General features: G+C 33.9%; 1 protein-coding gene across 1 annotated transcript in view; it reads right to left on the bottom strand.

The window, feature by feature from the left end:
- The window catches only part of LOC109054716 (desmoglein-2-like), a 30,065-nt gene extending 12,904 nt beyond the window's left edge, over positions 1-17,161 (bottom strand). Inside the window, exons 1-7 of the mRNA XM_042769283.1 lie at positions 16,809-17,161; positions 14,997-15,119; positions 14,493-14,648; positions 12,717-12,855; positions 1,606-1,766; positions 530-664; positions 141-326 (exon numbers count right to left, since the gene is read on the bottom strand). Coding sequence (XP_042625217.1) covers positions 141-326; positions 530-664; positions 1,606-1,766; positions 12,717-12,855; positions 14,493-14,648; positions 14,997-15,119; positions 16,809-16,856 — 948 coding nt within the window. The 5' untranslated portion in view covers positions 16,857-17,161. The remainder of the gene's footprint in view (positions 1-140; positions 327-529; positions 665-1,605; positions 1,767-12,716; positions 12,856-14,492; positions 14,649-14,996; positions 15,120-16,808) is intronic.
- Between the last annotated feature and the right edge of the window lie 4,247 nt (positions 17,162-21,408).

Genomic DNA, 21,408 nt, shown 5'->3' with positions numbered 1-21,408 from the left:
GACGCTGTTGAAGGATATTGCAGTCAGGCTTTTGAAGGTTTTTGAAATATGGTGCAGCTAAAACACAGCAGGTGTGCAAGAGAAAACAAAGCACTGTTTGTAAAGGCAAAAGAGAAGAAATGACAGACTGATCAGTCTACCTTTTTGAGAATCAGGATGCCTTCGTTGGTCTTGTTGTCTGTGATTATGTCAAAATATTCGGCTTCGTTTCCTGACTCGATTGTAAAGACGGCCAGCCAGTTTTCAGTATAGATCAGATCGTCGTCCTTCACTTTAATTCTCACCACTTCCTCATTTAGAGTGTTTTCCTCCACACTGCAGTTATACTAAAACCAAACACAGTGATTTCAAACTTAATTGACTATTTTCTTAAATTACAAAACATTTCATATCCATTAAATATCATTAATATCAAATATAATACACGTGTTTTACAAATATGTGCATAAAAATGTTCCCAACAACTCATAATAAACTAGAAATGCATATTTTTAAGTCCTTTGGTATTTTTGGTGTAATAAAATCTTACAAAGTATTTATCCAAAGTAGGGACGTTGTCATTGACATCAAGAATCTTGATGATAGCTGTCCCTGTTCCTGTATTTCCGTCCTTAGCTCCATTCATATCAGTCCCTTTAATAATCAACCTGTATGTCTCATGTTTCTGTGATGAGAAAAGCAGAAACATCCGTCAGAGGTGGAAGTAAATCTGCAATACAGTTAGGATTGGTAACACTTTAGTTTAGAGACCAGTTCTAACTCAGTTGCTTATTATCATGCATATTACTAGCATATTGGCTGTTTATTAGTGATTATAAGGCACATATTAATGCTTTATTCTGCATGACCATATTAGATCCGTAACACTATCCAATACCTAAACTTAACAACTACCTTACGATTAATAAGCAGCAAATTAGGAGTTTATTAAAGCTAAAGCTGTAGTTAATAGTGAGAATTGGAGCTTATAATAAAGTGACACATTAATCATAAAGTGTAAAATCTGGCAGAATCAGTCAACAATAACCTGTAAAAAATTGTGCAACATCAATTATGTTTCTGTTAAAACTAGTTTTGCATTTCCTGAAAAAAATAAAAAAGAAAAAAAATTGCAATCAATCAATCAATCAATCAATCAAAGTCAAGTCTGTGGTAAAATGATCCAGAAAAATAGAAGAAATAATGTTCAGAATGTAAGTAAATGGGAATTTTTTAATCTTTAATTGTAAATTTCTTCATGAATAAATTTGATTTTAAAAAGAAGAATAGGGCGGAATTTAAGGTAACACTTAATCACCATTAATTATGACTTTTCAATCAATAAATTCCTAATTTGCTGCTTATTAATAGTTAGTAAGGTAGTTGTTACGTTTGGGTATTGGTTAGGATTAGGATATAGAATAAAGTCATGTAGAATAAGACATTAATATGTGCTTATTTAGTACTAATAAATGGCTAATATTCTAGTAATATGCATGCTAATAAGCAACTAGTTCAGAGAACCTAAAATAAAGTGTTACCAAAATGAACCTCAAAATGCAACTGCAGCTACAGTTTAAACGTGAGTTTATTAAACCAAATGACTCGATGTTAGCGACTGCATACCTCTCTGTCGAGCGTGTTGTGCATGACGTATATCCCTCCGGTCTCTGGATTGATGTAGAACATGTCATCGGGATGCTGTTCAACAATGCTGTAGGCGATTTTTGTATGCAGAGTTCCTTCCTCATCTGCATCTGTTGCTGTGATGGTCTTTGCATACGTGTCTGAAAAATCAAGGACAAGTAGCACATCTTAAATACAAACACACTTCATGAAACATTTAACTATATAGAGTAATTCCATGTATGTGACCCTGGACCACAAAACCAGTCTTAAGTGTCAATTTTTCAAAATTGAGATTTATACATCATCTGACATCTGATAAGCTTTTCATTGATATATAGTTTGTTAGGATAATATTTGGCTGAGATACAACTATTTGAAAATCTGGAATCTGAGGGTGCAAAAACATCTTAATATTGAGAAAATCATCTTTAAAGTTATCCAAATGAAGTTCTAGCAATGCATATTACTAATCAAAATTAAGATTTTATATATTTACGGTAGGAAATTTACAAAATATCTTCATGGAACATGATCTTTACTTAATATCCTAATGATTTTTGGCATAAAATAAAAATTTATCATTTTGACCCTTACAATGTACTTTTGGCTATTGCTTCAAATATACCCCAGCGACTCAAGACTGCTTTTGTATATATATATAAGCTTGTTGGAAAACATGTCTCTACATGCAAAACTCTAAAAAAAAATACCAACACAATTCACAGCTAAAATGAACCTTAGCGGCAGTAAAACACCAATAACATTTATGTCTTTTAACATAATAATAATATGACAGATTTTTATTGGTTTATTTTTGCACAGTTAATTGCACAATGATATGTTTGGACCTCAAAACACTTTTATCTTAGTGTGTGTTTTTTAACACACGTTTACATCTGTGACGAGTCGGCTGCCTCCCCCCAGACCCCGCCCCTTACCTGGACCCTTCCTTCCTGATCACTACCTGCCCTTCACATACCCTGCAGCACGACGAGGACACCAGATTCCCTGTTTATTTGGGACACTTTTCCCCTTTGGACACTTTTATTCCCTCTTTTGGTTATCTTTTTGGTTAATAATAGCCTCTCCGAGGCCTGACGCCACCCCCACTGTCTCTGTCGTTTGCTCCTCCCGCCACAATCACATAAACAGCCCCATTTGTCTGTTTTTTATCTGTATGAATCTTGCTCTTCTTGTTCATCAGCATTGATGTGGAACGTTCAGGTACGAGTCACAATAAAATAGCTCATAGACTTGTCAAAGCAAGCTGAAGTGGCATGTTTGCTTTAGTAAAGTGGTTTTATCTCGTTTGTTTTTATTAACGTTATAGGTTTAGTGTAGGTGTATTATTTTCAGATTCGACAGAGCATTAACCTTTAAGTGCCAACATTTAATTTTCCAAAGAGCCACAACACATACAACAACCAAATAAATCGTTGCCACATTAGTTTTATCTGTTTGAGATAAAACTGAACACGCTTTTGGCACCACTGACTAGACACTAGATGAAACACGCAACTTAAAGCAACACTATGTAAATTTTGGCGCTCTATCGGTTAATAAACAGAACTGCACGCACCCCGCGGAAGAACATTCTAACCGGAGCTACTTCTCCAAGTTTATGTCTATGGCGATTCATGCAGGTGTGTATAACTATTCAGCATAAAACAAAAAAACAGGCTACAATGTATATAGTGATTTAGGATAAGACAAAAAGGCAGATTGGTAGATGAATTTATGATGTACTCGTTCATTATATACATTTAGCAAATTCTGAACGCAGAAAAAGTAACATAGTGTTGCAGAATTGTATCAGTTTGCAGAAATGTCGCCACAAGCACATTTTTACAAATGGTTTTTTGATGGAAGCAAAACTGTTTCCAACATTGATAAAAAATCAGATTCAGAATTTCAGAATGATTTCTGAAGGATCATGTGACACTGAAGACTGGAGTAATGGTGCTGAAAATTCAGCTTTGCATCACAGGAATAAATTATATTTTAAAGTATTTTGAAACAGAAAACCATTATTTTAGATGGTAATAATATTTTACAATATTACTGTATTTTTTTTGGTATGAACAGAACAGAAGAGACATCTTTAAAACACATTCAAAATCTTACTGATCCCAAACTTTCGAACAGCAGTGTAAAATGTGACAGTTTTCATGCATGCATGTCAGGTCACATTATCCTGTCTCTTTGATTTTTGAGTCTAGATTTATACATACACACTGCCAGATGAAAACCTTTAACTGAACTCACTTGTCCAGTGAAAATGCGCGGGGGACAAATTTACATTTTATTAAAAGTGCCCCACGTATTCTACGCTCATGAGACACAGTGGAAAGGCCACTGCACACTTTTAAGAACCCTCTAAAACTGTGACTGACAAAACATATTATAACATAATGATATATTTATAATTGATGTGTTGCTTGCAAAAAAATTCTTTCAGTAGACTTGAGTTCCACCTCTTTAATATGCTGTTTGTTTTGACACATCAGCACTTACACGCAGCTCTAACCTGCGATCAGATTTCAACAGGACAGTCTCTGGTTTCGTGACTGCATCCATCACGCAATAGTAGTGTGATACTGTGCATAAAGAAAATAAAGTGTGAAAAAACGGCAGCTTCTTCCAGATATATGTGTATTTTAATCCAAACCCAAACGTGACACTTTAGACAAGTTTTGTTATGACTGAACTTCAGTTATGCTTCACATGATCCGTGTACGTCTTGTAAATGTGTGTTTCTCCAGGATGGGTTTTTAAAGCTAAATGGTTAAATGCTTATATTAAGCAGTGGTTAATTGGCATGACTGTACACTATTGCAATGTGGTCAGATGCATTATGGACCACTTCCGAACGTGGTTGAAAGTTTTGGACCCTTGATTCAACCAGACTGGATCAAGCAGTGAATTTTAATGCTCTTATACGCTTTGTTTATGCATCCGTTTTGAAAAGAGCGTTAGAATGAAAGTGCCATCAGAGCATGAAAATGTGGGCTTTATCTGTGTGACTGTCCTTACATGCCCAAAGCATGACAAATCCTGCCTTTATAACCTCGAAAAATCAGTTATTCATTGTTTCGTAAATGCCAGTTTATAAATGCAATTATTGTTGAATATAGGCAGGATCTGATGTGCTTCTGTTTAACCGTCGTGTTTGGGTTTCCATCATTTTGACTCAGAGATGATTGTCTTTTTCCAGAGAATGCAAGTTATTGCCGGCACTTTGAACTTAAACTTACTGACAAAAAACACTTTTTGTTGTACTTTTTGGGGATATTTCCCACCTTATAGCACTTCTAGTGTTCCTGGTCACAAATTACACAAACATAGCTTCTACATTTCTTGTTTTGCTCTACTGGATTCAATCTTTTCAACTTGTTTTCTTTTTTTAATGAACACAGGTTTAAAATGTCTTTTTGTAACTGGCCTCACTGATCTGAACTTGTACACCTCAGTTATGAAGTGAACATTGCCAAAATTCACAAATAATTCACTAATAAATAATGCTTTTTGCACTATTGCACAACTGAAGTGCGTAAGCTCAGATCTATGAGACCTATGATTAATCAGTTTAAAAAGTACAATATTTGATAATAATACAGCATAATAAGAGATTTACAAGCAATATTTTACCCAAATTAGCACAAGGGTAAATTACTTTTAGAGTTGTTTTAGTGGTTGATCTGTCAATATTTATTCATCATATTTATCTATCATATGTGGTGTTGTTTACCATTTTGCAATAGCTGTCTTGTCACATAGCCCTGATTACACACATAATTGTGGTTTGTCAGAATTGCTAAAAGTGTAAGAAAAGTACTACTTCTCTGGCTGAACATGTCCTGACATTACTAACATTTATTATTACCGTCAAATTCTTTGGCCCCACTAAAAGCCTGGCAGCTTTTCAAGCCTTGTTACTGTTATGTATGTGTGTGTCTGGATGATATCTTCATTTTTTTTCTTTTTTCCAGAGCAGAGGCTGAACAATCAACATGTGAAAAGAGTGCTACCATGTTTCCTAGCAATCGATTTGTGTTGTTAGAGTGAGTTTCACATCTCGTCTGTTTCATTACTTGGCTTTGTCACCTCAATAAAGACAATGGCTTATGCATCAGTGTCCAGAATATCCACTTCTGAGTGAAATTAAGCAGGTGCAACCATCAGGGTGCACTCAAATTTCAAATGTCTTCTTAAAGGTCATGTCTAATCAATGCTTTTCTCTACTAACACAATCGTGACTTTAAATTGCCTTTTGGGGAGGAATTTCTGCAATGAATGTGATTAATTAATAGGCACATCAAGTAATTAGATTAGATCTTTTATTTATGTTTTTGTTGTTGTCCAAAACAACAAAATGTCCAAAAATGACAAATCATTAAAGCATTTAGCAGAAACATCTGTAAACTGCACAGCCCAGTTGTTTGGTCTTTTAAAAACAATAGTCTTTACGATTATGACTGCATAAAAAACGCATGGCAAGAGTTTATCAGCAAAGAAGAGGAGTAGGCGAAAACCAAAATATTTACTTTGAAGAACCTGTTTGCACAAAAACCGACCACAGAACAAAATCAACATCCATGAAAGAGCTACAACTGCTAAAGCTGTAAACACAGACACAAAGTTAATGCCTAATGATTAAAGTTAATGATTGTAGAAAATATAGTGTCATGTTTATGAAACCTGGACAGCTGGAGCACAAAGATGAACTTTAACATCTGCCCTGATCAGCTCAGTCACCTGACTTGTATGCCGTATCGTGGAGAGTTTTAGAGAGAAGAAGAGAGAGCAGATTTTGTGTTGTCAGTTGTTGTGTTTGTGAGTTGTGAGTTATGTGTGTGAAAGTCAGTTAAATAAATAAATAAATAAATAAATAACATCAAATCCTTCTGAACAGAATGTGTATAAGTGTGTGTACATGTTTGGCTACAGTAGCAGTGGGGGTTTCTTCAGCTGTAGGTTCAGACAAATTAAACTACTGTATTGGTTCGGTCTGACTATACATTTACGACTGCTTGATATGTCTTTTTATATGTTTTAAACTTTGTATGACAGGCTACATATTTTTCTGTCCTACTCTCCCTCAGAGACGGCATTTATGCAAGTATATTCTTTATAATTTGTTCACATTTGCATTTGTATGCATCGTAAAAATGTTTTTCTTTTTTAATTTTTTCAACCTCCATGTTCCCTAATCAGCTATTTATAGTGTCAGCCTCTTTGACTTATTATATATTCCTCTTATTTGACTTATAACATTTATTATTACTGTTTTAATTAGGACTTTTTAATCATGAAAGGTCCCAAACTGGGATTCGAACTCGGGTCACCCGAAGCACAACACCTCAAAGCAATGTCTATACGAGGCTATAATCATAATGAAAAATATTATTGTATCAATTACACAAGGCATATTTGTTCAGTGATAATTATGAAGAAAAAAGATAGGCTGTAAAAGCATAGACATAATGGTTTTCAGTTTTCTCAAGTAATTGTATATGAATATAATAAACTAATAACCCAAAATGCACAGGCTCCGCTGCAGACCCCTAATCTCGAATAAACTAATAACCCAAAATGCAAGACATTAATAATCATTCACAGTGAAGTCTGGAGAAAGTAAGCGAACCACAGTGTAAACAAATTCTCTAAAAGTGAAACAAATAAAAGGAAATGAGGGTGGAATTGCAGGTTTGACAGGTCCGCAGCCATTTAAATCAAATTCAAAAATGCATTAAGACTTTTTACTGAAAAATGTTCGAAGAACAGTCCACAGCCTCAACTTTAGGAGCAGCTGGGAGAGACAACAAGACAATGACCCAAAGCACACAAGCAAATCGACTAAAAAATAATTTTACCAAAAGATTACCAATCCAGAGTCTTGATTTTACCCTGGTTGGAATGCTTAACATGACCTGAAGAGAGCTATACTCCTAAAAATACATAACTGAAACAATGTTTTGTTAAAACTACATAATACTGTTCCATCATTAATGAAAAACTACAAACGAACAAAGGAGTAAAACAATACTAATATTCTAGTTAATACTATTAACTAACAAGAAATTTTTAATTATTAGTTATTTAGTCATTAGAAAGTAATATCACACAGTTGAATGCGATAGTTAACTATTAAGAAACTATACAGTTTCATAATTAAACTAATTTATAACTATAACAGGTTAAATAAACTTAACCACTACTTTAACATTTAACTACTTACTTAATCCAGTAATATCAGACTTATGATTTTGGTAAGCTTCACATTATTGTTAAACATTTCTAGTCATCAGCCATCCCAAATTCTAAAGAAATTACTACGGAAAATCTTACGCAAACCTCAAAAGCTTACAGGAACTCTAGTCAACGCTAGCACGTATTATCTTTGTTCCACATAATTACCAGTTTCTTCTGAAGGATTTCGTAACACTTGAGTCACCTCTAGGGGGTAACCAGTCCCTTTAAAATGAATTATGCATTTATCCAAAATGCTAGAAAAGGTCACTTTAAGCCAATTGCAGGTTTTTCTAAATTTCAGTCATGGTTTAAAGCAAATCACAGCACAGAAATGGCATTGTTGAAGGTTTTAAATGACATTTTGATTTTGATTGATTCAGGCAGCTCAGTCATTTTAGTTTTATTAGACCTCAGCACAGCGTTTAACACCATTGATCATGATATTCTTGTCTCTCTCCTATAAAAGACAGTGGGATTATTAAAGGCACGGCACTTGAATCCTTTCTTTTTAATAGGACTTTCTCAGTTTATTTTGGTAAACATTACTCTATAACAGCCCTATAGTCTAGCGGGGTTCCACAAGGATCCATTCTTAGCCCAATCATGTTTTTATTACATATGGTATCCTTAGGTTCTGAATTTTTTAAACATGGAGTGTCTTTTCATTGCTATGCAGATGACACTCAGGTGTACCCTACCTTTGCGAAAAGAAGATAATTAGCTGATGAGGTGATTACATAAAGTTAAAACTTGCATGTTACACATTTTTCTGAATTTGAATGGAAGCAAAACTGAAATAATCTGGTTTGGGCATCCCAACACCCAGAATATGTTTTGGCTTGGGCAATTTGGCCCGCTTCTATAAATCGGTAGTAAAGAATCTTGGTGTAAAATCAGATAATTGTCTGAAATTTGATAAAAGATTTGATAGAAAGAAAATTTAGCGGTCAAATCTGAAAGCAATAGCAAAGGTTAAACCGTTTTTGTCTTCTAGTGATTTTGAAAAGATTTATTCATGCTTTAATTTCAGTCAAATTGGATTACTGTAATTCACTGTATGTGGCTGTTAGCCAATCATTGTTAAATCTTTTCAACTGGACCACAATGCGCCTGACAGAAGTTTGACAGGTACTCGTAAGAAACAGCATGTGACTACATGCCAGTTTGATTTTTAATTATTATTTTATAGAAAGCATTATATAACTTGGCACCTTCAAATTTGTCAGTCATTGACAGTCATTGATTGTCTGTTTTAAGCTATGGTGTTATTATATTATGTTATGGTATGGTACTATCATTTAAAAAAAAATAAAAAAAAAAAAAAAAAAAAAAATATATATATATATATATATATATATATATATATATATATATATATATATATATATATATATATATATTTGTATATTTATTGTGTAACTGTACAGCACATTGGTGAACTTTGTTATTTAACTGTGCTTTATAAATAAACTAACAGAAACAAAAACAATTATTAAACTGTTTATAGTTTCTTGGAAGTTCTCTTAGAGAAATTAAAAAAATATTTTTTATTGATTAGCTAACAGTGAACTACCACATTCGTTTACTACACACATACTGAAGCACACGTGATGCTCACAGTGTTTTCAGCCTCTGCCGCCTCAGTATGTGAGTACATGAAGACATGAATATAATCTCTAGAACTGCTCTGATAGTCGCTTCATGAGCATTTTACCGTTTCTTTTGAGAAAAAATGATCTTCATATCATATACAAACAGAAACTTAAAGGTCTTCACAGCAACCCGCCAAAATAAAAGTTCTGTTTAACTTGAAGAAACTGTGACAGGAATATATTACTTAATGTGATTATACTACTACTACTACTACTGTACTACTACTTCTAATAAAACTATTATTAAAATATACTTTGTTAAGGAATATTTACCTGAATTTACCAGAAAAATTAAAAATGTAAATACACAACACAGTATTTAAAAAGAATAATAATAATAAAAGAAGAAAATAAGAAAAGAAAATAATAATAAATAATTTTTAAAAAATCAACTAATTAGATATGCTTTTGATTTTATTAAAATTGAATTAAACCATTAATATCGAATCCAAAAAATTAATGGAAAGCACGGAATTTGGTAAAAAATAAAACGTATAAATTGTGTACGTTTCATGATTTCAATTAACTAGACATGTTTATTGATTAATATTTTAGATTCTTAATTAACTAGACATGTTTATTGATTAATATTTTAGATTCTTAAAAAAATTAAAATGAAAAAAAAAAATTAACAAATAAACGGAATTTGGAAAAAATTTAATGAAATTTGAGGGGTGGGGAAACGGATTTCATAGGGCCCTATACTTACTAATTGGTTAATCGTAGTTTCTTGTTAGTTAGGGAATGGTCCAAAATTCCTACTCAGTATTGTGCAAGTCTTATTTTTCTCACACACACACTTAGTTTCACGTTAGAAGATTAGGGCTGTTTTTCAATTCTAAGAATGCAAAGAACGGACTTGTTTTGAAAGGACAGAGTGACTGCGGTTCCACCCACTGAGTGGCAAAATGACTGAATGGAAGCATTGGTTTTCAGCATGAATGCTTTGAAAAAACACACAAAACACATCTAAAACACAAAAGAGCTTTGCGATTGACTGTAAAAATAGATTTAACAAGAAATCAGAGGTACACTTTTACAGACTGCCGAAAGCTACAGAAGAGAGAAGCAAGTGAATCACTGCAGTTCAATAGAAACAAATGGACCCCAGGCAGCGAAACACAGATTTGCAGTTATAATTTTATGTCAATATGTTGAATTTTGTGGTAAAATCTAGGGTTGCCCACGAATAGTTGAATAATCATTAGTCGACCAGAAGACTTGGTCGACCAAAATTTCATTAGTCGCTTAGTCACAGATAAAAATAAATCTACGGGCAAAGTCACATAGTCCGTGACGGACAGATCATTAACGGCTAGTCTATGGTAATACAGTACATCGAGGGGCGGGTCATCCAAATGCTCGACTATCATTCATCGACCTCTCAAATATGGTTTATCATCTAAAATATGTAAGTATCAGCAACTTTACATGGCCGCTCAATCTAATGTTAACCTAAAGAAATGTGTGCTATTCAAGCGTCTGTGTGGAAGCTGAACAGTAGTTCACTGCAGGACAGATGGAGGTGCCGGTGCGCTCACTTGCTCTTAAACTACTCCCTCATTTTTGATCAAACAGATAAGAGTATTACTCAAATCTGTAAAGACTCTTCGTTTAGTTGTGTGCACTCACAATACCATGCTTTTGTAAAATAATGAAAGCAAACATAATGCGCTTTCTGCCGTCTCGGTCTCTGTGAACTTGAGCGTGAAACTCCGTGTGTATCTTTGCCTTACAGACATTAAAAATATATCTATAGAGAGTGAAATGTCTACTTTCAAATTAACCAATTCAAATGGAAAACAAATTATCAGATTATGTAATCCATATGAAACATGAATACAGTAGTCAGTGTTGCCGACTTCATCTCTTATTCTGAAAACAAAGAAAGCACTAGTTTATCAAATTATTAAAATGTTAATGCAGTCTCCTTAATGTTTTTTTCTGAAACATTCACAATCATTACTTCTGCTGGTGCACTGTGATAAGCTTTATGCATGTACTTGTGCGCTTATCAGGCTATGTATGCAATTAAAGGCTCACTATAATTAATCAAATGGGTTATTAATAAATGTGTGATTAGTCGACTTATGCTTCAAATGAACGACTTCTAGTCGACCAGTAAAATCCTAAATCGAGGGCAGCCCTAATCATACCCTATATACAACTCATCAATAAAATATTTACACAACACATCAATCAAAAATTTACCATCTTAAAAACAACAAAACACAATGCTTTTATATAGACACTAACAAAATACTATATACGTTTTTGTGCTGGATGGTTTTGTATATACAGTATATACACACACACTACCGGTCAAAAGTTTGGGATCAGACTTGTAATGTTTTTTTAAAGAAGTCTCTTATGCTCATCAAAGCTGCATTTATTTGATCAAAAGTACAGAAAAAAAAACAGTAATCTTGCAAAATGTTCTTACAATATAAAATAATGTTTTCTATTTTAATATCCTTTAAAATATAATTTATTTCTTGTGATGCAACACTGAATTTCTACCAGCCATTACTCCAGAATAAAGTGTCACATGATGTTTAAGAAATCATTCTAATATGCTGATTTATTATTAGAATTATCAATGGTGGTAACAGTTGTGCTGCCAAATGTTTTTTTTGTTGTTGTTGTTGTTGTTGTTTTGGAAACTGCGTTTGTACTTAGTTGTGTTATTCAGCAGCGATGCACCAGAACCGCTTAAAATAGAAATCATGTTACGTTTCTTCCTGTTCTTTCAAAGATTAAAGGCACAATCACTTTCTTAAATAGTCTGCAGTAACGTGGTAAATGCTAAAATCTGAGGTTTTAATAATGTTAGTGTTCTGACACTTGGAATTATAAGATTTAGGCTAGAATAGTAAACACTTGTTTGTATTGAATAAACAAACGTTTTAGCATGGTAGTCTTATTTTTATTTATTTATTTTTTTTTTAAATGTCCAAGAGCAGCTTCACATTTAAATGATTTCATCTTTAATCAGATGAGAATATGGCTATTAAATATACTATTTGTGTAATATTGATGATTAAGTTAGAGGTTTGTTTATTTTTAGGCAGAATTTTGTAGAAAAAAATGAAAAGGGTACAAAGTCAGATACAGCAGCGATACATTCAATGTTTCCTCAAGAAGAAACCATGCAACTTTAATCAACTGATTTTGTGTGAACACCCACATCACCCAGTGCAGTACCTTTTTCGCTCAGCTCATAAACAGCTCCGGTTGTCAGGTTAAACACTGGAGCATTATCGTTCTCATCCTCCACCCTGATCCTCAAATCAATATCTTTCTCAGCTTTACTGCCATTCTGAAACTTGGCCACCCCTTGGAGCTGCAGGAAAATCACCAGACATATCACAAATTACATAAAACTTTAAATCAATGGAAACCTCTTTGATTTTTTTTTTTTTTTTAGGGGTGTGACGAGACACTTAGCTCACGAGACGAGACACGATTATTACACAGTATTTTTAAGAAATCCTCAATGACAAAATTCAGTACATGACTGGAAAAGTAGCCTGCAGGTGCATTTTGAAACGTTTTAACTAATCATCTTGTAATGAATGTCATTCCAGTTCTGAGTATGAATTATCACATGCAGTAAAAGACAACAATATACAAGCGCTGTAAAAGTTTTTGCCACAAACTCAGACCTTCAGTCCTTAGAACTCTACATGAATTATGAGCTTCTAGAACTTCTGACCTCCTGACTGAACTCCTTTCCACAAGCCGAACATAAAAACAGTACATGTCTATAACATGTCTATACATATGTCAGATGCTTAGCTCTGTTGCACAACGAGTTTAGAATTGAAGCGAACGTTGTCCAGCTGAATTTCTTTGGTTTATTTATTTCTCTAAAAAAAGCATAATGGCAGTGGAGCCTGTAATGTAAACACAGCGGTGGCATCTTCTTATACTAATTTCACCGTCACACTCGTCATGGTGATATCGCGAGAAAACTCGACGAGAAAATCGTCACATTGTAAAATCGCAAGATCTCGTGGCATGAGCTCTCGTCACACCCCTACTGTTAAATACTTAATAATGTTTATGGTGACAAAAATGTAAGTTGGCAAATTGGATATATTCTCACCATTAACTTTTTATGTCACCAGCCATTTCAATAGAAATTCTCAGTCACAGCATAGATTTAAATATGTATTAGGCTATTTATACTGTATTTAATGACAGACATTCATAATTCCCCTCCCTTACCCTTTCATTCTCCTCTCATAACCCTTCATTTTCTCCTTATCCTGTTTTCTAAAAAAAGTACATGAAACACCCGTTCAGCTAAACACAATTGAGATATGATAAGTATTCCTGATAAGTGAGAATAAGCAAATATCATTCATATAACCATGTGAGAAATCCTGAGAAAACGTTGCTCAACAAGCACAAACTCTCACAATCCATTATATTAGCTTGCTACACTCTTTTTAAAGTATTAGTTACTTGTTGCCTAATGATGGTCATGTTCATGCAAGCCTGATCTGTGCAGATGATAAGCAAATCAACCCACATTTTTTCTCACAGCTTACGAAACATTCTGGCTAAAACCACCATTTATCATTCCCTCAGTGTCTAGATGACTAGATCACTAAATGCTGTGCAGCTCATACTAAAAACCCCAAACACTGTCTCAGCAGTGGATGCTCTGCAGTGAATGGGTGCCGTCAGAATGAGAGTCCAAACAGCTGATAAAAACATCACAATAATCCACAGCACTCCAGTCCATCAGTTAACATCTGGAGAAGACAAAAGCTGAAACAAATCCAGCATTAAGACGTTTTAACTGCAAACCGTAGCTTCTGGCTAAAATACAGAACCATTGCTGAGACACTGTTTTGGGTTTTTAGTTTGAGCTGCACTGCATTTAGTGATCGAGTCATTCAGGCAGAGAAGGACAGACACCCATGCGATACATGTTTATAATCGTGTGTAAAAGATGAAAGCACTGCTCACATTATAAAAAGCAGTTTTCTCTCTGTCTAACACTCCGTGGATCTTGACCAAGCCGGTGTCTCTGTCAACGGTGAACAAGTTGACGGGCGGCTGGTCAGCTCCATATCCAGTCAGTGAATATTTTATGCTCGTCCTGGTCTCCGCATCTGAACGGATCTGAAAACAAATCCATTTCACATTTTAGTATGGTTTAAAAAGAAGCATCTGTTAAATGACAATGTTACTTTGCCTTTTTTTTTTTTTTTACCATGCACTGATACATAACTAGAGTTTATTCATCTTAATCATTGTAACTGATCATTCATGGCAGAACATTGGGAACTTTTTTCTATAATTTTTCATTCTGGAGAGTTTTTACCAACTTGTTTCTTGTTGCTCTATTTAGTTTACAGTGCAACTGTTCATCAAAACATCAGTGATGTTTGGAAAGCTACTGTTCTGTATATAAAAAAAAAAAAAAAAAACACTGCAGAGAAAAAGAAAAAAAAATACTGAAGATCTTACTTTGGCTATAGACTCCTGATTCATATAATTCTGATTTTCCTTCAGTTTGTGTGCTGGGATAATCCAATCTCTCTTCTGTCTGATTTTCCTCTGCTGTCCTTCAGGAGCAGAAGTGTTCAGGATCTACACAAACACAAAAGCACAAGTGTATGTTTCACCTAATAGTGTGAGAAACTCAACTAGAGACCAGGTGTAAGAATCTATCCAAAATACACACGATTAAATCATACTTTAACAATGTTTTCATAACACATCTGTACACCTGTACATACAAATTTTGTTATTTTGTCTATTTTACACGTGTATTTTGCTCGCATATCTTTATTTTAATTTTTTTTATGATCTGTGAGTTGTTATTGTCTCTGTTTACTGGAAGTTTCTGTCACCAAAATAAATTCCTTGTATTCTGATTCTGATTCTGATAAATAAGAAAAACTCGATTGCATCATGCAAAATACAAATATTCTGTGCACAAGATGATATTTACGATAAATCCCGTTTTACATTCATCTCAAGCACGCCCTCGAAAGATTCTATTGTCTTCTTGTAAACAAGTATGTTTATTTTTGAAAAAAATCTTTTTTTAGAGGCTACATTGTTTGGGAAGGTGAAAATAAAGCCACCCAAGACATTTGAAAGAACCAGGTTTAAAAAAAGAACAACAGAATAATAGTGTTAATAAAGCTTGTGTTAGTTTAAATGAAAATAATTCTCTGCTAAATGCAGTAATTTGAAGAATCACCAACAAACTGTATATGTGAAAAGAACTTTTAAGGCCGTCGACCTTTTGTTTTGACTTCCTCTGTAATTCGCACACATGCTCTCTTCCTCTGGCAAACTGGTAATGCAATAATTTAACTGATTACATCTACCTCTATGAAAAAAGTCAGTATTAGGTGACATCTAGCCTGTAGCCTATACAGTTCTTTAATTAATATCTTCCCATAGTTTATTAATAAACTCATAAATCTCTCGCTGACTATCACACATCTGTGGGAGAATGAGCAGCAGCGCAAAGACACACACACACACACCCACACACACCCACACACACACACACACACACACACACACACACAAAACACACACACACACACACACACACACACACACACACACACACACACACACACACACACACACACACACACAAACGGGGACTCTTCGTGGTCGTAATGGTTTTTATTCTGTACAAACTGTATTTTCTATTGCCATACCTACCCCTCACAGGAAACTGTGCATTTTTGGATTTAAAAAAAAAAAAAACTAATTCTGAATGATTTATAAGCCTTTTGAATTACGGGGACACTAAAAATGTCCTCATAAATCACCTCCTCATTGTAATACCTGTGTCATAATCATGTCATTATACAAATTTGTGTCCTCATAAACCACATAAACATGCTCACTCTCACACACACACAATCCTGGCTGAGAAGATTAAAGGAAAACCGCAGTTTACACACATAAATCATTAAATTATTTATACACATACTCAAAAAAAAAAAAAAATAAAAAAAAAAAATGCTGGGTTGTTTCATTGCATTTCATTGCATTGGTTCACATAGGCTATGGACTAACTCAGCTGTTGGGTTAAATGGTTAAATACTATTTTTAATCACATAGTTGGGTTAGTCGATATATTTGACAAAGTTAGGTTGAAACAGCCCAGCATTTTTTAGTGTTCATGAAGAAGTGTTTAGGGGGAAAAAAATCAAATGAAAGAATCGAAACTTTGAGAATGCAGACAGAAGAGTTAATATTATTTTCAAATCAACATGAACACAGGAAACTATTCAATATGTCGCTCACCGCCAGGATCAGCGCTATGAAGAGTGAGGTGCCGCAGATGTTCGCCATTGTGCGCCGCTGCTGCTGCTGCTGCTGTTACTGGCGGAACTCTGAGCGGACTGAAGAGCGGTCAGCTGCGGGCGGAGCTTCAGCACAGCGCCGGAGCACGCGTGCACCTGCACACGCTCTCAACACTGATGACACCACAAACCACAGTGCGCCCACACACTCAGTCTACACAACAGCATGCTAGAAATATCAAACATTTTAGTAGTATCGGACAAAAAAAAGCACCCTGCATTGTTTTGTCGCCTAATAAAGTAGATTTAACTGCATCACCCATGCAGTTACGATGAACGTTCTCAGTAGGCTAGCTAACGTTCTGGCGAAGTTCTCCTAAAGTTATGAATAGTGTTTTTTTTTTTTTTTTTTTTTTTTTTTAAATAGAATATTCAGTCAGTGGCTTTGCCAATATTTGCTATTATTTAGAATTCTCGGAAAACATTCAAAAGTATCATTCCCATAAAATATCAAATGTAATGTTCACTTAATGTTCACAGAACGTAAACATTCACATAACGCATTTTTGTTTGCTGGGCATGCCGCGTTGATTTTGAATAACTTCAAGGACTTTGCAAACTGGACAGATCTTTTCATTTTTACAGTTCGTCGTTGTAGTAATGCATTGCTCTTTGCTGACATTGTTAAGCGCTTGGTAACCAAACCACTGACTTTAGACAAAACAGTGACTAACTGTAGGCATTAGAGTGAAATAGCGGCTGAGAAGTGGACAGAGTCGGTTCCCCGCTTGTCTTCAAATAGATTTTGAAATCATTTGTCTGTCCTGCAGGATAAACAACTCTCACCAATAAATTATGCTCCTAATAAGACATGTTCGGTTCACTTAGCTTTGTCGTGGCCACACGAGATATTAATTTGAGAGAACGTCATATTAACTCATGAGAACGTGATATTATGTCGTGGTCTCGAGATGTTATGTTGAGGGAAGAAATTTTTCTCGCGGTCATGAGTTTAATGCGTAAACAAACCTGCGTGATCATAGAAACCCCGGATTATCAAAAATAGATAATTTTATTATCATCATCATCATCATTATTATTATTATTATTATTATTATTATTAACATTAAACATTTAATTTAATATTTGTATATTATTATTATTATTACATTAACTTAATAGGGCTATATTTTTATATTTATGCTTATTTCCTTTCAATTTGTGTATGGCTTTACCTAGTTAACGTTTTGTATAATTATGCTAGTATTTGCTAGCCTATCATATATTTTGTAAATAAACGCCTGACAATTATGTCAATAAAGTTTTGACTTTATGATTGTATTTATGAACATGTGTGATGATAAAGGAGCGTGTTGTGTTTTCATTTACAAATGAAACTATGTGAATGATTAATTTCTCAGCGAAATACTAAGTATTTATAATTATGGTCCATTAATTAGTCCAAATAAAATGAAATATATGTTAAATTTAAACTGCATTCCAGCTAAAAATTCCAGTCAGCATAGTCAAAGCTTTATTGGCATGTCGATCATTTACAGTCGGCTATTATTTACAAAAGTACTCAAGAGATCGAAATGAAGGGGGAAAATGAATATAAACGAATATAAAAATTTAACCAATGATAATAGGCTAATAATAATAATAATAATATACAATCAGTTAATGGACTTACAAGACTGTAGGATGGATACAATTGTTTTCTTGTAGGCCCATTTTATTTTATGCACTTTATGTAACATTTAATCATGATAAATCTGAATGCTGACTGACGCACGTACAGTCCGATAGCCAAGACCTATGGTTAATATAATAATTTCTATAATAATAGTATAATAATTTATAAATTCCAAACAAAATATTAATGGATCAATCTCTGATAATCCCGCAGGTTTGTTTACATTAAACTCGTGGCCACGAGAAATGGATGTCGTTCTCACACACACACACACACACACACACACACACACACACACACACACACACACACACACACACACACACACACACACACACACACACACACACACACACACACACACACACACACACACTACCGGTCCAAAGTCTGGGATCAGAATGATTTTAAAGTTTTTTTAGAGGAGTGTCTTCTGCTCATCAAAAATACAGGGGGAAAAAATATTGTGAAATATTATTATGATGTAAAATTATTTTTTTCTATTTTAATATACATTAAAATCTAATTTATTTCTGTGATGTGCAGCTGTATTTTCAGCATCATTACTCCAGTCTTCAGTGTCACATGATCTTCAGAAATCATTCTAATATGATGATTTATTATCAGAGCTGAAACTGTTGTGCTGCTTCATATTTTTTTTAGAACTTGTGATACTTCTTTTCAGTATACTTTGATGAATAAAAAGTTTAAAAGAGGAACATTTATTTAAAATAGAAATCTTTTCTAATAATATATACTACAGGTCAAAAGTTTGGGGTCAGTAAATATTTATTCTTTCTTTTTTTTGAAAGAAACAAAGAAATTAAAACTTTTATTCAGCAAGGATGTGTTGAATAGATAAGAAGCGATAGCAAAGATTTATATTGTTTGAAAAGATTTATATTTTGAATAAAAGCTTTTCTTTTTAACTTTTTATTCATCAAAGAATCCTGAAAAAGGCAGCACAACTGTTACCAACATTGATAATTCTAATAATAAATCATCATAATAGAATGATTTCTGAAGATCCTGTGACACTTTATACTGGAGTAATGATGATGGAAATTCAGCTTTGCATCACAGAATTAAATTATATTTAAAAGATATTAATGTAGCCATTAATATAAACCATTATTTTATATTGTAATAACATTTTACGAGATTAATGTTTTTTTTTCTGTATTTTTGATCGAATAAATGCAGCCTTGATGAGCAGAAGAGACTTCTAAAAAACATAATGTACTAAAAAAGTCTTACTAATCCCAAACTTTTGACCAGTAGTGTGTGTGTGTGTGTGTGTGTGTGTGTGTGTGTGTGTGTGTGTGTGTGTGTGTGTATAGGTCAGTCCCAGACATTCTGAATTACACCGCAAATTTGAAATTGAAAAAGTAACTCACACAGACTTAAAATAAACATTTCCCCAGTGTTTACATGAGAATCAGCATTAATGTATCAGTTTGCTTGTTTTGACATCAACACTCAAATCGTGTAACAGGTGTGATAACAGAAGCTTTGACATGGATAAAAAATAAATAAATAAAAATAAAATTCTTTCATCATTTACTCACCCTCATGTTTTTCCAAACCTGACTGAATTTCTTTCTTCTGTTGAACGCAAAAGTTACGGGGGAAAAAAATACAATGGAAGTCAATCGCTACCGTCAACTGTTTGGCTACCAACATTTTTCAAAGTAACTTCTTTTGGACCAATTCTCGCTAAGTTGCTTGTTTGGCTGTTTTTTAGTACTTATAAAGCACATATTCTGCATGACCATATTCTACATCCCTAATACCTAAACTTAACAACTACCTTACTAAATATTAATAAGCAGCAAATTAGGAGTATATTGAGGCATAAGTCTTAGTTAATGGTTTGTTAAAAGCGGGAACTGGACCTTAAAATAAAGTGTGACCAGAAACTCACACATTTTTAAAAAAACAATAGTAAAAAAAAAATAACACAAAATTCTTCCTTTTTTAGTGAGCTATCTCTTTAACTACTCGATGAAAAAGCGTTAATCACAACACTATGTTCCACTTTAGACATTCTACAAAGTATCTTTGCAACGGCATGTGACCTAGCAGTCATTAGAGTTTAGTAACACACATTCTATTCACTAGGTAACTTAACAAGTACATGTCAATTTATTCTACTAACCCTGACCTAACAGATATTAGTGAGAGTTAGTTAACATGTAGTTGCTAAGTCACTTACAGTTAGTAGAAAAAGTCTAAAGTGGACTATCAAAACAAACTACAATAATTCTTTACTGCTCATTCAAAAATACTGAACCTCTCAAATGTGGAGCATTAATGATACACATGCCACAGGTTTCTCTTTGTTCAAACCCCCTGCTTTGAATTAAACTTGGCATGAAATGGAAATTGTGAAAATAAGAATTGTCCATTTTGACTTCACTTTAAAAGAAGAAAGAAATTAACAATACCAGACTATGTTTTTGTAAAAGAGTCGCTCACGAAAATTCACTGTGTTTCTTCTCTCTTTAAACAACAAGTGAATAATTCACTCAGTCAGCTGAAGATAAGAGCTGATGACACTGAGGCTTTCAACATCAGCTCTGTTTCTACTCGTCTTGATATTTACTTTATTTTTATACTGTTAAAAGTTGACAAAAGTATCATTTATTCATGAAGATTAGCAGATTGAATACTTAATCTTCACTGAGCAACTAGCAAGCAGATAAATCCTAGTCAGTTATTCATGGATCGAGAGGTTTTAGTGCAGGGTGGGTGAGACGACAGCAGGCAGATCGCATGATGATAAGACAGTTGTACAGCTGTGTTCTGTGGAAAGGTGGGAACTCTGCTTGTAAATAATTTGACCTTTTCGTCTCTATGCATGACTGCGACTGTAATGTATGAGTCAGTGCATGAGAAGCCAGTT

Source organism: Cyprinus carpio, chromosome A2, assembly GCF_018340385.1.
Source record: "Cyprinus carpio isolate SPL01 chromosome A2, ASM1834038v1, whole genome shotgun sequence".
Classification (NCBI taxonomy): domain Eukaryota; kingdom Metazoa; phylum Chordata; class Actinopteri; order Cypriniformes; family Cyprinidae; genus Cyprinus; species Cyprinus carpio.
Note: the sequence above shows the minus strand (reverse complement) of the source record. Positions and strands in the feature narration are given on the sequence as shown.